The 20,006-nt window shown below is 40.0% G+C and overlaps 1 protein-coding gene across 3 annotated transcripts in view; it reads right to left on the reverse strand.

Moving 5' to 3' along the window:
* The window catches only part of Dp1 (satellite-binding protein 1 Dp1), a 344,304-nt gene that overhangs the window by 130,644 nt on the left and 193,654 nt on the right, over positions 1-20,006 (reverse strand). For all 3 annotated transcript variants that reach the window (XM_068226305.1, XM_067141586.2, XM_068226304.1), the window contains exon 12: positions 14,336-14,482. In XM_068226305.1, coding sequence (XP_068082406.1) covers positions 14,336-14,482 — 147 coding nt within the window. The remainder of the gene's footprint in view (positions 1-14,335; positions 14,483-20,006) is intronic.

Consider the following 20,006-nt stretch of genomic DNA (forward strand, 5'->3'; position numbering starts at 1 on the left):
AGAGTGGTCTGGACTGGACGGACCTTCACTTCAATCAGACATTTTATTCATTGATTTGGAAGTTTCATGACACTAGTTTTGCTTTATTTTGCTGTAAACACTTTTACTTGTAGTTTCATGACACAGGTTTTGCTTATGTTTGCTGTAAATACTCAGAGAAACTTTTACTGTGCCCAGAATGCATGATTGGGGAAGGTCTACTGTTGCAAGACAGGTAATAATGTTCAAATATGATCTGATGATGCTTGTTGTTTAAAGGGGCCTAACATCGAAGGTCTTCGGCCCAGCCAAATATGATCTAATGTGTATGTAATAATTAGTTCAATATCTTCAAGAAAAGCTACTGCACACATCCTTGTCATGTAATCTGTAAGTAAAGTATGTAATATCTATCTTCCTGCCCTCTAATGCCGGTAAATACTCTATAGCCTGAACGACCTGCATATGCAGAAACATATCAGGAAGAAGAAGGAGGAGAAGAAGAAGAAGAAGAAGAAGAAGAAGAAGAAGATGATAGTCCTAAACCCTACCCAATAGTATGAGAAAAAATTAATAGATAAAATATACCACCACAAGAGAAATGAATAAAAATAACTGCAATAATTCCAATTGGGAGTGCCTCACTTACCCGTGACCAACCACAAGACAAACTTGAGTGATTATCTTTCTCTCCAGAATTAAAGTGACATCAAACTTTTTAGAACATTTCCAGTGCTTTCCATAGTGTGAATACGGTCATCCTCAGTACTAACTCATGAACAAGAATACTTAATATTTGTGTCCATTACCAACATTGTGGAGATATTTCTGTACGATGTGATCGTCTATATTTTATATCAAATAACCTGGGAGATAAAGTAGACACCAAAAACACGTGGTGAATGCAGTGGTACTGTCTACCTTTTGGTAAGGCATTAAAAATACTTTACATGTGTTACGTAATGTTATTTCCACATTAAAGTTATGTATGGCGTCTAAATCCGTTAATCTTCACTTTTCACTTTTAAAAAGCTGTTAGTTTCAATTTATAATTGATACTCGTGCATTAAAGTGCCTTTTGAGAGGGGCGATGTGTCAACAGCGGAACAGGCATGGCAGTATTCAGTAGCGGTCATTTAGCTAACATACAACCCATGTGCTTTCTGTTTACTACTGTGTTTCGGGGGTTATTGGCAAGCTAGTGACTTTGCATATTATTACGAGTTTCTTTCGTGCTGATATTTAGAAATATATCATTATTAATTAAGTTGGTAGTCAGTCTTTGTCTTCGTGTTTAGGATTTAGTTAACTGTTTTAATTTATGTTAGACAGTTAATGTTTCGTCAAACCATTCATTCCAGCCTTCAATTAAAAGATTAATGATTATGCTATCTTTGCACGGTTAAAATACCGCAGCCCTTTAATTAATCATCAGGGGGCAGGCCCGACCAAGAATACATCTCAAAAGGACATGTTTTTGATACACAGGCGAACATTAAATTTTGCCTAGTTCCTTTTCATAACCTTTGTTCAAGTTCCATGTGGAGAGAAGACAGGTGAGCCCGGCCAACCCTTCTCACATAAAGCATAAGAAGGGAAAAGAATTGAGAAGTGGAAAAAAACAGTGTGTTCTCAACGTTTTAAAAAAGTTTGGTGACGCGAATCCTGGTAGTACTCTCGAAAATGTGACAAGGTTAGTAGCCGCTACTTCTTAATGTCATCCCATAGCATATTAAGGACTCGTGTAGTGCATATCGAGTAGATGATATCGCAAACACCCTACCCGGCTCACTGGAAGAGCAAAGCGATGAAGATTATGATATCGCATTGCAATCGGGAGAGCAAGTTTTAACGTTACCTCTGTACCATTGTTCTTTAAATCCAATTGCAAGTGTTTGGAGCCAAGTTAGGGGCCATGTGGGTAGGAACAACAAAACTTCCACCCTTGCGGAAGTAAGAAAACTGTTGCTGGAAGGGGTGGAATTATTCTCTGGTCCACCTTTTGAACAGATTAAAGCAGAAGTAACGTCACTGCCTCGTCACACTCGCCGTGGTTGCCAAATGAACCGGCACGCGATTCAAAGTTGTACTCCAGCACAGCTCACGGATTGTACCTCGAGTGCATTTAAACTAATTAATGCATTAACGTATGCGTGTTATAATCCATACAGTCTTTTAATGGCTTACATTTTTAAACAATTAATTTACTGAATTACATTTTTAATGTACTAACTACAATTTCACACTTAAAGCATAGCGATCGAATTCTTTTGACATACACAGTAGGCATTATATTTAGAGAGAGGAATTTGCCTATTTGATTCCTGTGTTCAGAAACGTAGACTTTTGAGATATAAATCCATTTTAGTGTCCTTTAAGCTAATTTTGTTGGTTTTATTGTGACTATAAATGCCTATTCCAGGGGTTTGTGCCTTTTTGGAGTATAATTGCCTATTCGATGCCTTTTGAATCTATTTTAAAGAAGCCGATTTTCTTCCAGTGCATTATATTGTAACTGATGTGCTTGACAGAATTATCTTCTCATTTCTCAAGATCTATTCACTCCACGAACAAAAATGGGAATTCTCATAAGTCACCAGAAATAGTTCGTGGGAAATTTCCGTCAAGAGAAACAAGGAACAATTTGACCTCGAAGTCTACAACCCCTCCATCATTCTAAGACATATGCAAGATCCAATCAACGTTGAACTACGTTGCACAACCCATATCCCTTACACCTCCTTCTCAATGTAAACTGTTGTATGCATACGCTTTATCATCGAACCGTGTTGTGATTTTCACACCAGGCAAATGCTGGGGCTGTACCTTAATTAAGGCCACGGTTGCTTCCTTCCCCACTCCTAGGCCTTTCCCATCCCATCATCACCATAAGACCTATCTGTGTCGGCATGACGTCAAGATAATTGTAATTGCAAAGAAAAATCGTCGAAGTCCTACTGGCTGAAGTGGTGGATCACAAGGGATCCCAATTTCACTACGGATGGGAGGGTAGTCTTCTGCCAAGCTTGCTCTAAGGAGGTAAGTTTGTTTGTTCCTTTTATCTTTTTTTGTGAATGAACTACAATTGCATTTAATTGTAGCATTTATAGGCCTATTAATTTACGTATTGTGGAAAGTTGTTTTGTTGCAATGCTGTATTAGTCGTCAACTTTCAATAATTTATATTGCTAAAATGTAAATAATCATTAATTACTGAACGAGGAGTTAGAACGCCGGTGGTCTCTTGTCACAGAGTGGATGAAAATTAAAAATCAGTATTTTGAACTCTGATTCATTTCCTGTGAAAATAGAGATTTATAACTGAAATATTTTCCTTCTTTCTTTCCTAATCGGTTAACCCTCCAGGGTAGATTTTTACCTCAGACTCAGCGAAGGATCCCATCTGTACCAGGGCAGTGTCCTGGAGCGTGAGACTTTGGGTTGGGGGATACAACTAGGGAGGAGGACTAGTACCATGCCCCGACAGCCTCACCTTCTATGCTGAACAGGGGCCTTGTGAAGGCATGGGAAGATTGGAAGGGACAAGCAAAGAAGAGGGAAGGAAGTGGCCGCGTCCTTAAGTTAGGTACCATCCCGGCATTTTCCTGGAGAAGTGGGAAACCACGGAAAACCACTTCGAGGATGGCTGAGGTGGGAATCGAACCCAACTCTACTCAGTTGACCTTGCAAGGCTGAGTGGACCCAGTTCTAGCCCTCGTGCCTATTTTCAAGTTTCGTGGCAGAGCCAGGAATCGAACCTGGGCCTCCGTGGGTAATAGCTAATCACGCTAACTACTACACCACAGAAGTGAACTACAACTGAAATGTCATTTTTAAACATTGTGAGTAACTTTCACCAGCGCTATGTGTAGGCTCTAGTGTAACTTTTTTTTTTTTGCTAGTGGCTTTACGTCGCACCAACACAGATAGATCTTATGGCGACGATGGGATAGGAAAGGCCTAGGAGTTGGAAGCAAGTGGACGTGGCCTTAATTAAGGTACAGCCCCAACATTTGCCTGGTGTGAAAATGGGAAACCATGGAAAACCATCTTCAGGGCTTCCAACAGTGGGATTCGAACCCACTATCTCCCGGATGCAAGCTCACAGCCGTGCGCCTCTAACCGCATGGCCAACTCGCCCGGTTTAGTGAACTCTATTGCACTTCCGCCAAGTCTTCGCGAAACATAAGTTGAAGATCCAATGTGGTGCAGCTAGGACGATGTCACACAGGCTAGACATACAAGATGGCACGGCTTGGATGATGTCACAGCGTGTTTTACAAGGCTGCAAAGACAATCATTACAAGACCAGACCAGTGAAAAGACCGTTGGTCTGGACTGGTGAGGTCCAGTTAGTAACCATTGTGCTGTGGGGGGGAGGGGCAAGCGAAGAGAGTCTGGGGTGCGTAAGCTCTAGCATGCCATCTAGAGCCTTGCTAAATTGCAACAAAAGGTAAGGTTATGGGTGCATGCCACGACTATTTCAAACCACGCTGTTTTCTAATTTTCAATGAGGGTGGCAGCCTTGTGGGCACACGATGCAGGATCTATTGCAGGCACTAGCAAATAGTCTTCATGACAGCTGACCCAGCTGACCAAGGCCAGCAAATAGCAACATATAAAATGTTCACAAATCTGAGATTTATAGTGCCTCTGTTTTAATTCTATATAACTAAGAATACTCCTAAGGGCAGCTTGGCGAGTCCCTGGCAAGCATATAGGAAGCATCTCTCCTCTACTCTACTCATGTATCATTTCACGTCATTTTTATTATTTTTTTACCCGGTGAACTCGACAGGAAACTGCCAGATTTTAACGGAACACATTTTTGAGGACATATTTCCATGTAAGTTACGAATTCTCTTCTTCCTACTTTAAAGTTTTGTACTTCTAGAAACATCGCCTCTAATAGTCATCTTTTTTATGAAACAGATGCATGTTTATACTAAGCATTATTGCCAATTAGCCCAGCTGTAGAAATTTAAGATGTAGGAACATTGTAATTTAAGTCATTTTTATTATTTTTCAGATCAAATGTGAAAAGATATATCAACATAGAAATACAGAAATGCTTATGACAAGAGTACAGAAAGCTGTGTCATCGCTTTTCTGCAAGTCCATTGTGAACAGCGACCAACAACAATTTTCTATAGACCTGTGCACTGCAATGGTGGGAGCTAATCTCCCCCTGCATAAACTGGAGCATCTTCAAACTTCAACAAGCTGCCAGGAGCAATCACTGAGTTGGGGAAGGGTGTCTTTCCCCTGGTGAACTCATTTAGGGTTGTGGAAGAAGTCAGAAGTTTTGACTGAACCTCGGGGAAGGTAGCCGCTGTCAGCAAAAAGTTCCATAAAATCCTGTAGCAAAATCCATGATGGAAAACAACGGTAAAAGTAGCCAGGGTGCTACGAGGTGAGGTAGATGAAGCAGTTGAACTAAAACTAGATGAAGTGTCTTCATGGAAGTATTGTCCAATCACTTTCTGTGATGTTTAGAGATCTTTCTCTCACTACAAAAAATTCTGCCCGACAGGAGAACAAGATTGTTACCGGAAAACATTGAAAAGTTGCTTGTTGTAAATTCCTTTTACAGTAACCGAGTTTGTTATTAAATTATAAGTATTTTTTTTCATGCCTATTTTGTTGCCTATTTTACACATAAGTGCCTATTTACATGCTTATTTTGGCTAATTTGACTAATGTCTTTGGAAACGAATATCCAGAAAATCCAGTGAAAAAGTATACGAATATAGGCCTATGTATACATCGTGTTGGCAGATCATACATGCATGATCCCAATGTCAGAAGTAGGTTAACAACAACAATTTTGGTTCGTAACCAGTAGGTTGATACACTGTTACTCTTCATTATAATCAGAAAGTAATGTTGATTTCTCAACATATTTCTTACAGTGCTGATTATACTGACAGGTATAATTGGCTCCTTATGGCCATGATTACTCAGTGTTTAGGGATTAACCTGATGTATTTCTTTTCCTTTCTTTTAATGCCACTGATGTGCATGATACCGAGCGTGTGGTTGTGGGTTTTGGGTCGCGTAGCTGTGAACTTGCATTCGAACTCCACTGTCGGTAGCCCTGAGGATGCTTTTCCATGGTTGCCCATTATTACACCAGGCAAATGCTCGGGCTGTACCTCAATTAAGGCCACGGCTGCCTCCTTCCCACTCCTAGCCCTTTCCTATCGCATCATCTCCATAAGACCTATCTGTGTCAGTGCGACGTAAAGCAAATTATAAACAAACAAAATATTATTGTTAAGATTTTTTCAGTTCTCTTCGATCATATCATTTACCACCCTCACTTTCCATTACAGGAAGTCATTTTACAACTTAAAATCTTGAAGCAAATCAAACATTTTACGAAAAGCTAAATAAAAAACTCCATAAATGACAAACCACAAACGAGTGTTATATTTCCACTTGTAAGCACGTTTAGAAAACAGTGATGATAATGATGATGAGGATAATAATAATAATAATAATAATAATAATAATAATAATAATAATAATAATACTGGCTTTACGTCTTACTAATTTCTTCTATGGTTTTCGGAGACGCCGAGGTGCCGAAATTTTGTCCCACAGGGGTTTGTTTACGTAAAGGCAAATTTCCTATATGAGGCAGACATATTTGAGCACCAAATATCACTGGACTGAGCTAGGATCAAACCTGCCAATTTGGGCTCGGAAAGCCAGCGTCTTGACCGGCGATGACAATATTTCGTCTACTTTGCTCCAAATATCGCCAACGCTTTTAAGCCTAAAAACTCACTTATTCGCTTCGTACGAGAGAGAATGTTTTCGGTCATTGAGCAGAATTATGCCGTAGTCCTGTACATTTATTAGATTTACACAAAATATAGTGAAATATACATATCCCCATTCTAAAAGTATGTTGTTACAAGACTTAACATGAAAAGTAAATTGATTTTGTTTACTTAACTGCAGTTGAACACCATCCTCTCTTATCAAGCATTTGCCCTGTATTTCTTCTTTAGGGGCTTTGTTTCTACTGGAGAGAAACGTCGCAAGTATACTGTAGTCTCTGAGAATGTTTACATGTAAGAATTTTAAACCATATCAATATCCGCACAGTTTTAAAAGTCCCCTATTTACATTGATGAGGACGGCGAAGCGAGCCATTGGCCAAACAGCTGAGATTTCAACATGCTCCACTAGCTATAATGATTCTCTCGTAGACGGTGGCGCTGCTGCTACCTCTAGTGTATTATTTATTAACTCCATGGTTCAAGACATCCACTGAGTAAGTAAGTATGACAGCTCTGCATTGACGGCACCATTGGCAAAACTCCCGCTGAGTAGTGCGCCCCTTGCCCCCTCACCTACCATGTGACAACACCGTAGGCGCTGCCCCTGTCGCCCGCACCATCCCCTGGTCCAACTCACTTCTGCTTTAGTCTGTTCAAATGGTGGTCCGGAGAATAGTGGCCCCTAAATGTTGGGAAATGTGTGTAAAACATGTCATCGAGATGGAAGAAAACCGAATGTGGGATATAGACCAAATAGTAGGCGATGCCACTGAACGGATAGTGATAAATGTGAACGACTCAAAGAGTGATGACGATATGGAGGGAATTGAGTAACCTATTTTTCTTCCACAGGCTACGTTGGTGAGTAAATTAACCTTCAGAACTGTATTGAATATCATCTTGATTCATTCTGGTGATTGTATAAACGTTGTATTCTTCTTATAACATGTCAGTTACAGATTATTTGAACTAGTTATCAATCTCATGGTTTCTTGATTGATGTTTTTGTACAACTAGTTCTGCAACACGCACGTGGTCGGACTTGTTATTCTTATCTCCCAGGTAATTTGATATAGGATTTGAAGTGTCTATTTATTTGAGAACATAACTCTGAGATAGAGGAAGCATGTGAATCTGATATTGCATCATACTGAATGTCGGATCCTTCATAAGCTTCCAAATTTGGGGGCCATCAAAAACACCTTCCTTAATTTTGGCATCCGACAGTCCTAGAAATTTCTGACAGAGGTATCGAAAGCAGGGACTGCCTCTATCCAAACTCTTCACATACTGCTTCATAACTCCCAATTTAATATCTGAAGGGAGTAATAACACAATTTGAGGATCAATTAATGGATGATTTACAATGTTTTTTCTCCAGACACAAACTATTTCCTCTTGGGCCACTCTGACACTAACCAGTGACAATCCCTGTCCCTAGAGTCCCACTCACACAGGAAACGTGGGAACTTAGTATATCCTCCTTGCTGCCCTAATACTGTATGATAACGCACACTTTCAAATCACAGCACAGTAACCATCTGTGTTCACTGTAGCTCAGTTTCTGCAACACCGTAGATAAATTGATAGTTTTCACAAAGAGATGTTGAATGGGTGACTGGGACTGAAGCAAGTTTATATCCATTGTGCAGAAGAACACCTTTGAGACTTCTTTTACTAGTATCAATAAATAGACGCCAGTCTTTTGCTTGGTAAATAGTCCCCAAGACGACAAATCAAGCCAGGGATATCACAGCAAAACACAAGTTCATCTTCGTGAACAAAAAACTGCCGGAATTCTTCCTCCCAATTTCTGTAACAACATGAATTTATCCCAGGAAGTAAAACATTTCTTTCTCTTAATCTTGATCCTAAAGTACATAGAAAGTGCAGGTCAGCTAAGGACATCATCCGCCTAAGCTGTAGGACTTTTTTCAGACGATCTTCGATTTTCCTCTGTAGTCTTTTAAGTTCATTATGGTTTGTCACTAGCTGTTATCGCAGTCTCAGAATTCCCGATCGGAATCTCTAATGTATGATTTTCTGATGACTACTGTCATTACTAATCATTGGAATACTGACTTGGATTGACACATCGTTGGTTACATGAATTTTGTACTCGTTATCCAATGTATTTCGTGTGGTTGAAGAGTTTGTTTCATCATATATTTGTTCCAAAGAAATATCTTGTCGCTGTCTGGTCTTTCATGGAGCAATTTTCCTGGTTTGAAGGTAATGGGTATAATTCGAAAACCGACTAGGCACACACTCTGGCTTCAATATATCTATTTTTTAGTTTCATCTTTCATCTCCATCTCTAAAATTCAGGCTACAAACACGAGAATAATCGGATGGAATCCATTGACTACGCTTGCATGATCCTTGCCTTGATATAGCATTAAGCCAATTTCCCCAAAGTTATTTGCTTGGGGGGACTTTACGAAACCTCACACCTGAAGAATTTGGATTCCTAGCTATGATACACAGAGAGGAACACAACAATTCATTTTACAACCAGAGACACACACACCCATAAATACTCGGTGCAAACGCACGGGAACACAACAACGTGGGTACAAAGATAAACTGGGTGTGTTAGCTGGTGCCCGTAGCAGAGGTTTGTGACACTAAGAGTTCACGCTTAGCAGCATGTTAACCGCATATCATAGAGCAGGCAGTATATAGGACTGAGACAGCGGTGACACAACATAGCATGCGAGAACGAGAGATTGACAATCGATATACAGTACGCGTCGCGATATTCAGGTTTCAATAAACATCGCACATTCACGTGCATTTCTTGTATTAACAAACGTTGATATTTCATTTGAAAGCGGCCAATGAGCGAAGGACTCCCAGCCACTGGCGTACAAAGCTGAAATGGCGGGATTTGAAAGCAAATGTTTGAAGTTCACAGAAGAAAAAAAAAAAAAGCTAAATCCGGGAGGAATAATAGAATAATCGGGAGGCAGGAAAAACTGTTGCCTAAATTGGGAAAATTGGCAGGTACGCAACTGCTATATGCTCCATAATTTCTTGGAAAAGAAGCACTGAAATACATCTAAAGCTGCTGGTTCATCATGAATCACACCAGGTGATATACCCAATGAACCATAATCAAAACTGTGTATTACAGGACTAAACATTTTACCCACGCGCCACTGAAATAAATCAGGTTCGGAACAAATTATTTTCCTGGTTTGTGGAGCTGGTAGTTGAGGCTCAGCACTATCACTGTCATCACTGTCGCTAGGACTATAATCACTATCCAATCACCGATATCTGAGTACTCATCTTCCAATTCAAGAGTATTCACAGCTTCTATAAGTTTTAACTCGGAAGGTACACAGTGAAATTGCTACATTGCTTTTCTCTGCGATCTCCAGCGCCTTATCTACAGCGTTCCATGTGAAACTGAATACTGTAGTCATCACTTGTAACATTTAACAGTTCTTTTTCAATTTCTGGATACCGGCCTGATCTCTGTCCCCGGAAAAGATAAAGCTGTCTTCTTGGCACACTGTAACAGTTCTTTTTGTTCATACCAGTAGCATACATGCAATGGTTCTACATAACACTCGCATGCTGCAGCATAAATGCTGTTATTTTCAGAGACCACAATCACTGTTAATTTAAAGTGTGCATTGTAACTCCCATTTTTCTTACCTAACCAGTAACCATTATTCACTGATGTATGTAAAAATTAGCACGGAGACCAGTACACGTTAAAAGAAAAAGCGAGTGTCACTGGCGTGGTTTCTGCAAGGATATTAACTATTCATGCATAAACCAGCACAATGCGTACCTTGCCAATAGGTATCACTACTGCAGTGCTGAGGCTTGAACTTCTCAGTTGCTACATACAAAATGATTATCAGCTGTTGCAACAATAGGGCTACAGCTAGACAGGCATTACTTAAGATTTTTTTAAAATACAAAATGAACATAACATTTTAGGCCATATGTTAAACAACGCAGTTTTCTATGTAATAAATCACGCAAGTTTCAAAAAACGCCAGAAATTAAGTGTATTTATTAAGTCATAACAGAACTGAGCATTACATGAAAAGTGATTGATTGTTATTGGTTGTCAGATGACATTGTGAACAGAAACAACAGAGAAAATAATCAATACATTCAATAATCGGCAGCTGATCTGGCCACTCATATTAAGATCATCTGCAATAACGGAGATGGTCTTGCTTGTACAATACGTTACTAAACAAACGTGTAAGCCCAATCTCCCATTAAAAGTTATTAAACATTTTGAAATATTTTTACACAATCTGCTTTACGTTGCACGGCCACAGATAGGTCTTATGGCAATGAGATAGAAAGACGGGGCAAAAAGTGGGAAGGATACGGCCATGGCCTTTGCCTGGTGTGAAAATGAGAAACCATGGAAAACCATCTTCAGGGCTGCCGACAGTGGGGTTTGAATCCACTATCGCCAGCTGATAGCTACATGACCCAAACTGCACAGCCACTCGCTCGTACTAAACGTACATGTAGTCCAAGTTGCCACTAAATGTTGCATCCTTTACTGGAATTATGGCACTATAACTTCCATGGCATCTAGCCACATCATATTATACATCACTATATGGATATTTCTTGCACTGTTCAATGGATGAATGTTATGTTCAAAAAGTCTGTCTAGGCATAGCCCTATGCTTTAAAGACAGCACATTTTGCAAAAAGAAAAATAGGAAACACATCAATGACTGAAAAATTAACATTAACATTGTGAGAAAATAATGCAAATTTTTTATTTTCCCACAAATTTCCATTTCAAACATTACTTCTGTTGCCTTTATTGGTTGGATCCCCTGTGGGTTGGGGCAGGAGAATAACATCTCCAATATCCCCTGTCTGTTGTAAGAGGTGACTAAAAGGGACCACAGGGACTCTTAAATTGGGAGTGTAGGATGGTGACCACAGGGCCCTTTGATGAGTCCTGACATTCTTCCACTTGTGCCAGACTCCTCAGTTTCATTTATCCTATCCAATCTCCCTTGGTCAACTCTTGTTCCTTTCCGACCCCAACTGTATAAGGTTTGCGAACCCCAGGTAGTCCTTCACTTTATGCCTTTAATGACTGTTGTCTTTCTTTGGCTGGTACCTTCATTTTTCAAAGTGTTGGACCCCTTTCATTTTTCCCCTCTGGATTAAGTGTTGGATGGTTGCTCAGATGAACTTCCTCTTAAAACAATAATCACCAGCAATGCCATCTTTATTGGTTGGATTATTTAATGTTTAGAGCATGTATGGGAGTTAAGTAAGAGAAAATTACATGGGTAAATTCGGTAATATCCAGATACTGATAATCTCACAATTTAGAAGGTAAACTGTTAACGAATGGATAAAACCCATGGATAGGGTCAACAAATTCGTAAAATTATAATTCATGTAACAAGAAGCTGATCCATAGAAAAATTGACAAGAAATTAAAATATTAAATCATCATCATCATCATCATCATCATCATCATCATCCATTTTCTCTCCAGTTCCAATCGGGCCAGGATGTTAATGGCACCTTTCCACCTTACCCCATCCAACCAGCACTGCTGCTCCTCGAATGTTTTCCGATCCAGGTTCCATCTTATTATTCTGTTCTTGATCAAGTCCATCCACCTTATTATGAGTCTACCTCTTGTTGTCCTTCCTTCAATCTTAGCCCCCATCATCTGCTTCAGTACCCTTCCCCCTTCCATCCTCTTAATATCTCCAAACAATATCAGTTTATTTCCCCCCATTCAGTACGAAACCTTTCCTTCATGACATCCTTAATTTTTACCCTGTCCTTTCCTGTCTTCCAGGCATATTTCTTAAAAATTCTCACTGGCCAGGATTTTACTCAGCTGTTTTTAATCACTGTTAATTTCCAGGTCTCTGCTGCATATGGGACAGTAATACATCTGATACCCAATCACTTTACATTTCTTGGTAGTCTGTTTTTGTAGATCAAGTTCCTCACACACTGGTAAAATGCATTTCCCTTGTTTTACCATCTCCACATCCAATCTTGCAGCACTTCACTTCCCAAGTACTTGAAGCTTTCCACCCTTTCAAGGTCTTGCATCGCAGTTTTTATAGTACCCCCTCTTGACAATATCACACTCTTTCTTTTCTCCACATTTACTTTTATTCCATAATTGCCAATATAATTAATTCATGATTTTAAATTTACTCATAATACACAGGCTGAAGAAAATATCCAAACACCATGAAATAAGGAATATAGAATATGGAAATTCTGGCAATATATTTGTCGAGGTAACATATTTAATTGGTTAAAGATACAAGACTACAGGTTAACACCCGCGCGAGAAAAGCCAATGCAAAAGTGCCATGCTGGTCCCTTAATAACTAGTGTAATCGCCTGGCTGTTGAATGCAGGCATGCAAACGTGCATGCATTGTGTCGTACAGGTGCCAGATGTCAGCTTGTGGGATGGAGTTCCATGCCTGTTGCACTTGGTCGGTCAATACAGGGATGGTTAATGCTGGTTGCGGATGGCGCTGGAGTTGTCATCCAATGTCCCATACGTGCTGGACTGGGGACAGATCGGGAGATTGAGCAGGCCAAGGCAACATGTCGACATTCTGTAGAGCATGTTGGGTTACAACAGCGGCATGGGGGCATGCATTATCCTGTTGGAAAACAGCCCCAGGAATGCTATTCATGAATGGCAGCACAACAGGTCGAATCACCACATGGATGTATACATCTGCAGTCAGGGTGAGTGCTCCTGCTGTCATAGAAAATTGCTTCGAGACCAGAACTCCCGGTGTAGGTCCAGTGTGTCGACGCCGCAGACAAGTGTAATGCAGGCGCTCACCTGGCCTCCTCCTAACCAACATACGGCCATCACTGGCATGAAGGCAGAACCGGCTTTCAACGGAAAACACAACGGACCACCACTCCATCTCCAATAAGCTCTCGCTTGACACCACTGACATCGCTGGCGGCGGTGGTTTGCAGTAAGTGGAATGCACACTGCAGGGCGTCTGGCTCAGAGCTGTCCTTCAAGTAACTGATTTCGAACAGTTCACTGTGTCACTGTGGTGCCACACTCGCTCTCGGTGGTGCCACTGGGATGTCCGGAGCCCGGTATTCTTGCGAGCGTACCCTCTTGTGACCACTGCTGCCAGCAAGCATGCACAGTGGAAACATTTCTGCCAAGTCGTTTTGCAATAGCGCGGAAGGAAAATCCACCTTCATGTAGCCCTACTGTACGGCCTCGTTCAACCCCAGTGAGCTGTCGCCACTGGTCTCGTCATCGTAAAGGCATTCTTGACCCACTTTGCAATTACTCAGACCAATCTTACAGGTAACTAACGCTCTCGCACAGTACAGACCGTATTTAAAGCAAAACTGATATGCAACATCATGGGGCTGCGTCTAGCACCACGCTAATGCGAACTATGGGAAATCTGAATCAATGTCATCTTTCAGTTAATCTAGCACAACCCCTTCTTTGTGTCTGGATTTTTTTTTTTCCGCCAGTGTAATTTTAAAATCAAGATAAAACACTAATGTAATCGTTTTAAAAACTCTTACCTTGTCACTATTGCTCTCTGCAGTTGGAAACTTTATTGTCACTCCACCACAATCATCTGATATGGCATGGATCAATTTGCCACCTGTACCAATGAGAGAATTGTAAAACTTTGGAGGAATCACAACTTCTTCAGTAACAATATTGGCCTGAAATGAAAAGAAAAAAAAAAACAGGTTCAGAGGAAGCAGGGAGAGCATGCATCACTTTCTATATAACTTAAATTCCAAGAACAGAACACCATATAATCTCGAATACCACCCGCCACCGAATAAGACCCGCACCCTTATTTTGAAAGAACAAAATTTAAAAAAGAGCGAAGTCAAAATGATTTACAATCTTTTCTAACACACATCAAATGATTAGAAAATACAAATAAAAGTAAACAAACATTTCCAGAAAAATATCCAACGAGTTCATTCATCATCATCAGTACCAACTTCAGAACTTTCATCACCATCACCTTCCCACACAATGTCGTCATCGCTGACATCCATATCATTAGAAATGCTACATTTCCTGAAGCTCTTTTGTATGAGGTCTCCAGGGATAAGATTCCATGCCGTCAAAATCCACGAACACAGCAGCTGAACTTCCGGGTGCTGAATGCGACCAGTTGGCGTCAGTGTGTGATTATCAGCTGCCATTCATTCTGTATAGAGCTGTTTCAAGGCTGCTTTAAATGGATGGTTCACGCAGACATCCAGCGGCTGTAGCATAGACGTCATCTCGCATGGAATGACTGCTAGGTCGGTTTTCCCATCCTTGATATGTTTCTTCACAGCGTCTGTTGTGTGGCCGCGGTAACTGTCGAGAACAAGCAAGCTCTTTTGTCCCAATAATGCACCAGGGCGACGTTGCCAGACACACTTTACCCAGTCTTCCACAAGTGAACTGTCCATCTGGCCTGAGTTCTGAGATCTGACGATAACACCAGCGGCTAGATTTTTAGGAAGAGTCTTTCGCTTGAGAACAATGTACGGTGGCAATTTGGTTCCGTCGGCAAGAATACATAACATTACTGTACACCGTTTTTTTTTCATTACCATCTGTTCTAATAGTAACACTTTTCGCACCCTTAACATTCACAGTCCTGTCCACTGGCATTTCAAAGTAGACTGGCGTCTGATATGCACTGCCAATTTGGGAAAGCAAATATGCATTTTCCTTCCGCAACCGAATTGTGTGACGCTGAAACGACAACTTCTCATCGTAGACACCAGGAAGACGCTGAAAAATTGAGGTACGCCTTCATACGCTCAACCCATTTCTTTTACAAAAATTACAAACCCATCCTCAGCTTGCCTTAAACCTTCCGTTGAAAGTTCCTTTGCGATCTCTAATGCCTTTAGCTGACACATTTCGGTTGACACACCATATCCCAATTCCCACCTTTCTGTCACATATTTATAAAGTTTTTTTTCAATTTCTGGAAACTGTACACTCAGTCTGCGAAAAGCTCTACGATCACCACTACATGTTAGTAGCACATTTTTCTTCTTTCTTTAATCGCAAATACACGACTCGTCAATATCGTATTTCCTACCGGCGGCACGATTTCCAATAATTTCGGATTCCGGAACTACTTTCAGTTTCTCACTCACAGTAAAAGATCACAAACGCTTTGTGGAATTCATGTTGATACTCCGAGAACATGCGTGAGACTGGCGCCAAGCGCGGAAGTAGCATATACTGAGAGCGGAGAGAGCATTGTTGCCAAGCAGCGCCGGCGGTGATTCCCGATTTACGGGCATTCGGAAAGATAAATTTCCCAAAGTTTTAAGTAAGACCTGCACCCAATTTTGGAAGCAATATTTCTTTTTAAAACAGCACGGGTAGTCCTCGAGATTATACAGTATTTGAACCAATTTTTTTTAAGTTTATAAAATAATAATGTTATTGGTTTAGATCCACTTCCTAGTTTTATGGTTTTCAGAGACTCCAAGGTGCAAAAATCTTATCCCACAGGAGTTTCTTTAGGTGTAGATAAATCTACTGACACAAGGCTAGAATATCCTAGAGCCTTTAAATACCATCAGGCTTATCAAGGATTGAACCTAGCAACCTGATCATAGAATGCTAGCATACTACCATCTGAGCTATTGAGTCTGGCATTTATTTTGTAAAACTCTTGAACCAGATATTTTATTTATTTTTTCATTTTAGCAAAGAATTTCTCTGAACTTGGAAAACAGAGAAGTAGAGAGGAGTAACAGCCAACGTACGTATTTAGTATTTCAGCAATACAACACAAACTCTTTCCGAAATGAAACTCACTCAGGCCTTGGTCAATGGCTGCATTCTTTGGAACTGGATATCATATGTGACCAGTGTGACTATGACAGCAATGCTTTTTCTATTAACAAACCAGAACATCAACACACTAGTATTTCAACAGCAAACTTGATTCTTTTTAATTAAATTTGTTTTCCTCAACCATGAAAAATGTTATGTATGTTGAGTCCCCAGCCTGAAGGCTGGCTGAAACCAACAACTCCACCATCAGCTGTCGTAGATGGCCCACGAGTCGCTGAAGAGGCATACTAGGGAAATGAGGAGTGAGGATGTTTCCTGTTGCTTTCTTCACCAATCCAGAAGGTGCTGTTACATATCAGGCAGCCAAGCACATGGTAAAAGGGAGAAACTCGTTTACTATACTGTTAAGAATCTCCTTGGACCTAAGAACTAATGGAATCAATTGGGAGCAAGTGGCTGAGATGACAGAGGTAAGAGACAGAAGATTTTAAGGTATCGGTTAATATAAATGGGGATGGAAAATTCCCGTTAAAATTTTTACAATTACTTTTATTTTGATAATGTGTTCAGTTAAGAGCCAATTTGGACAGAGTTTCCATTCTAAATGAGGCAAATGCATTGAGGTGCAGTCATGCAATGCCACAGTATGTGTGCATTCCATTTGGAACACACCAGAAACACATCCTGGGGATAGAAGTGTTAAATTGATGATGATGATGATGATGATGATGATGATGATTGTTGTTTAAAAGGGCCTAACATCAAGGTCATCGGCCCTTAATGGTACGAAATGAAATAACAAAAAATTCAGATTCATCCACTGACCAAAATGAAATAAAAAATGTCATGAAGAATGAATGGATGGACATGAACCCTACAAAAAAAAAAAAAAAAAAACCAGTGGATCAGACACGAAAAAAGATCGTGAATAGTAGTATTACTGACCAAGGGACCACTTATAAAGCACAATGATGCTTGATGTAAATAGGGGTGCAAAATCCACGACTAAGGCCCCACAGAATGGTACATGTCGCGAGTAAAGTAGAACCATGGTATTTGTCATTTTGGGGTACTAATCAAAAGTAGCGAAGACTCACGGTGTTCCACACAAGATGGTACTACTCACAAGTATTGTACTTTGTACAGGTAACGCAAACCTATGGTGTTTCACACACAATGGCGCCACTTACAGCCAACGCAAACCGATGAGTTTCTTCACCTAGGTGTACTAGTCATGGGTGCCGGTCCCAAGGGCCCCGTGGTGTTCCTCACATAGTGAGTACTAATCACAGGCAACACAGACCCACGGTGTCGCTCATATAGTGGTACAACTCACAGGCTACGCCCAGCCCCGCGGTGTTGCCCACATGGGTACAACGCACGGGTACTTGGATCCACCAGGCCAGGCTTTTTACTGCAACTAATCACAAACCTATTTCGTACCAAGTTAGTGATACTACTCGCAAGTACATGCAACCCATGGCGTTCCCTGCATGATGGTACGAATCAAGAGTAGTTTCATGGTTCTAATTCAATCATCCCTTGGTCGCCCCTTGCAGTCGCCTCTTACGACAGGCAGAAATACCGCGGGTGTATTCTACACGTGCGTCCCCCACCCGCAGGGGGTAGTGTGTTTGGTCCGCGAGAGGTATTTTATTTCCCTCAAGTCCGCCGGCAAGCCGGTTAGGACCCCCCTATCCGCCACTTGGGACGCGCCACGTGGGAGTATCACCTCTCCCCCTGCTACGCCTGCGCAGCAGGTTCGTGGAAGTGTTAAATTTTCACATGCTTTCCCCATATATGCAAACAAGTCTCTGTGAATGAAGTGTAATCCTTTATCTGCAACTAGCACTATAGCATCTTCCATTTCTAAGAATCAAACCTTGAAAACATGTCTGAACATTGTCTCCTAGGATTCCCTCAGTCCCTCTTACCCTTCATGGAAAAATCCATACTCTCCAAATCAAGTCATTTATAGAGAGATAGGAACAAGAAAGTAACACACAATAGGGCAAACACAATGGCTGGTCAGATGTTTACAATGTGTTACTATCTTGTTCCGATCTCTCAATATGTGACATCACATTTGACACTTGTTTGTTCACGCCAATACATATATCCATATTCTTCAAGGTAAACTATCCTTCATGCTTCGCTTCACACGACTACACCACGATGGCCAGTTCATACACACAGTTCCACCCAATTTATTCATTCTGAATTTAGGTTCTACATTTTCCAGCTGAATACCCTCATGTCCTTCCATCTGTTGATAACAGCACATGTCCTTTACTATTTTCATACGAGTTACTTCCAGTTTATGAGTAAGATATCCTGAAGCCACCCATCTTCCACTCCTATACAATTAAGTAAGCATAAATAAGATGTTGATGCCTCAGGCGGCAAGTAGAGTGGACTGGCAGCATGTTGAAATACTAACTCCCAGACCAATAGAGAACGATGCGAGTCTCGACTGATACTTTGAAATTAAATGTGAATTCATATATAACAGTATATAACAGAATATCTTGAGATATCAGACAAATAGATTTGGCTTTATCACTTCCTTTATTTTCAAAAATGTTAAAACAATATTTACATCAAAATGAATAATATATTGGAGGAAATTAATTCAGCACTGAAATATGATGTATGTAATGCCCCTATTATTTTTGCCAATGTATGTGTTTGCGTATTTACTATTCTTATGATTATTTTCCTTTTTTTCTGCTAATTTGTTTTTTCTTTCTCCTTTAATTTTGATATTTTATAGTTTGTAGGTTTTATTGAAAATATGTTTAAATTATTCTTAATTTAGTCATGGCAGTCTTGGTATTTTTTATTGTTATATATTTTTTTTGTATATATAGGTACCATTTATATACTGAATGTATTTTGTACCATCCATTGCAACTGGGGATATACCCTGTTACAAATGAATGTATGTATGTATGTATGTATGTATGTATGTATAAATAAATAAATAAATAAATAAATAAATAAATAAATAAATAAATAAATAAATAAATAAATAAATAAATAAATAAATAAATAAATAAATAAATAATTAATTAAGGCCACGGTCGCTTCCTTCCCACTCCTAACCCTTTCCTGTCCCATCGTCGCCGGAAGACCTATCAGTTACATGTTATAAACCTCATTTTAGGTCCGTATTGAAAATTTAACAGTTCAACAATGATAAAGGTGTTTTAATTTATTCCACCTATTCGATACTTATATTATCACGTATAGTTGTTACATAATTAAATTCTTAGTTACATGGGACATGTTTCGCCCTCAATTAAGGGCATCTTCAGCCTAAATACAATAATCAAAAATACAACTAAATTAAAAGTGGACGTTAAATACAATCATCAAAAATACAACTAAAATAAAAAGTGGAAGTTAAAAGTTTAG

This window comes from Anabrus simplex, chromosome 2, assembly GCF_040414725.1.
Source record: "Anabrus simplex isolate iqAnaSimp1 chromosome 2, ASM4041472v1, whole genome shotgun sequence".
NCBI classification, from domain to species: domain Eukaryota; kingdom Metazoa; phylum Arthropoda; class Insecta; order Orthoptera; family Tettigoniidae; genus Anabrus; species Anabrus simplex.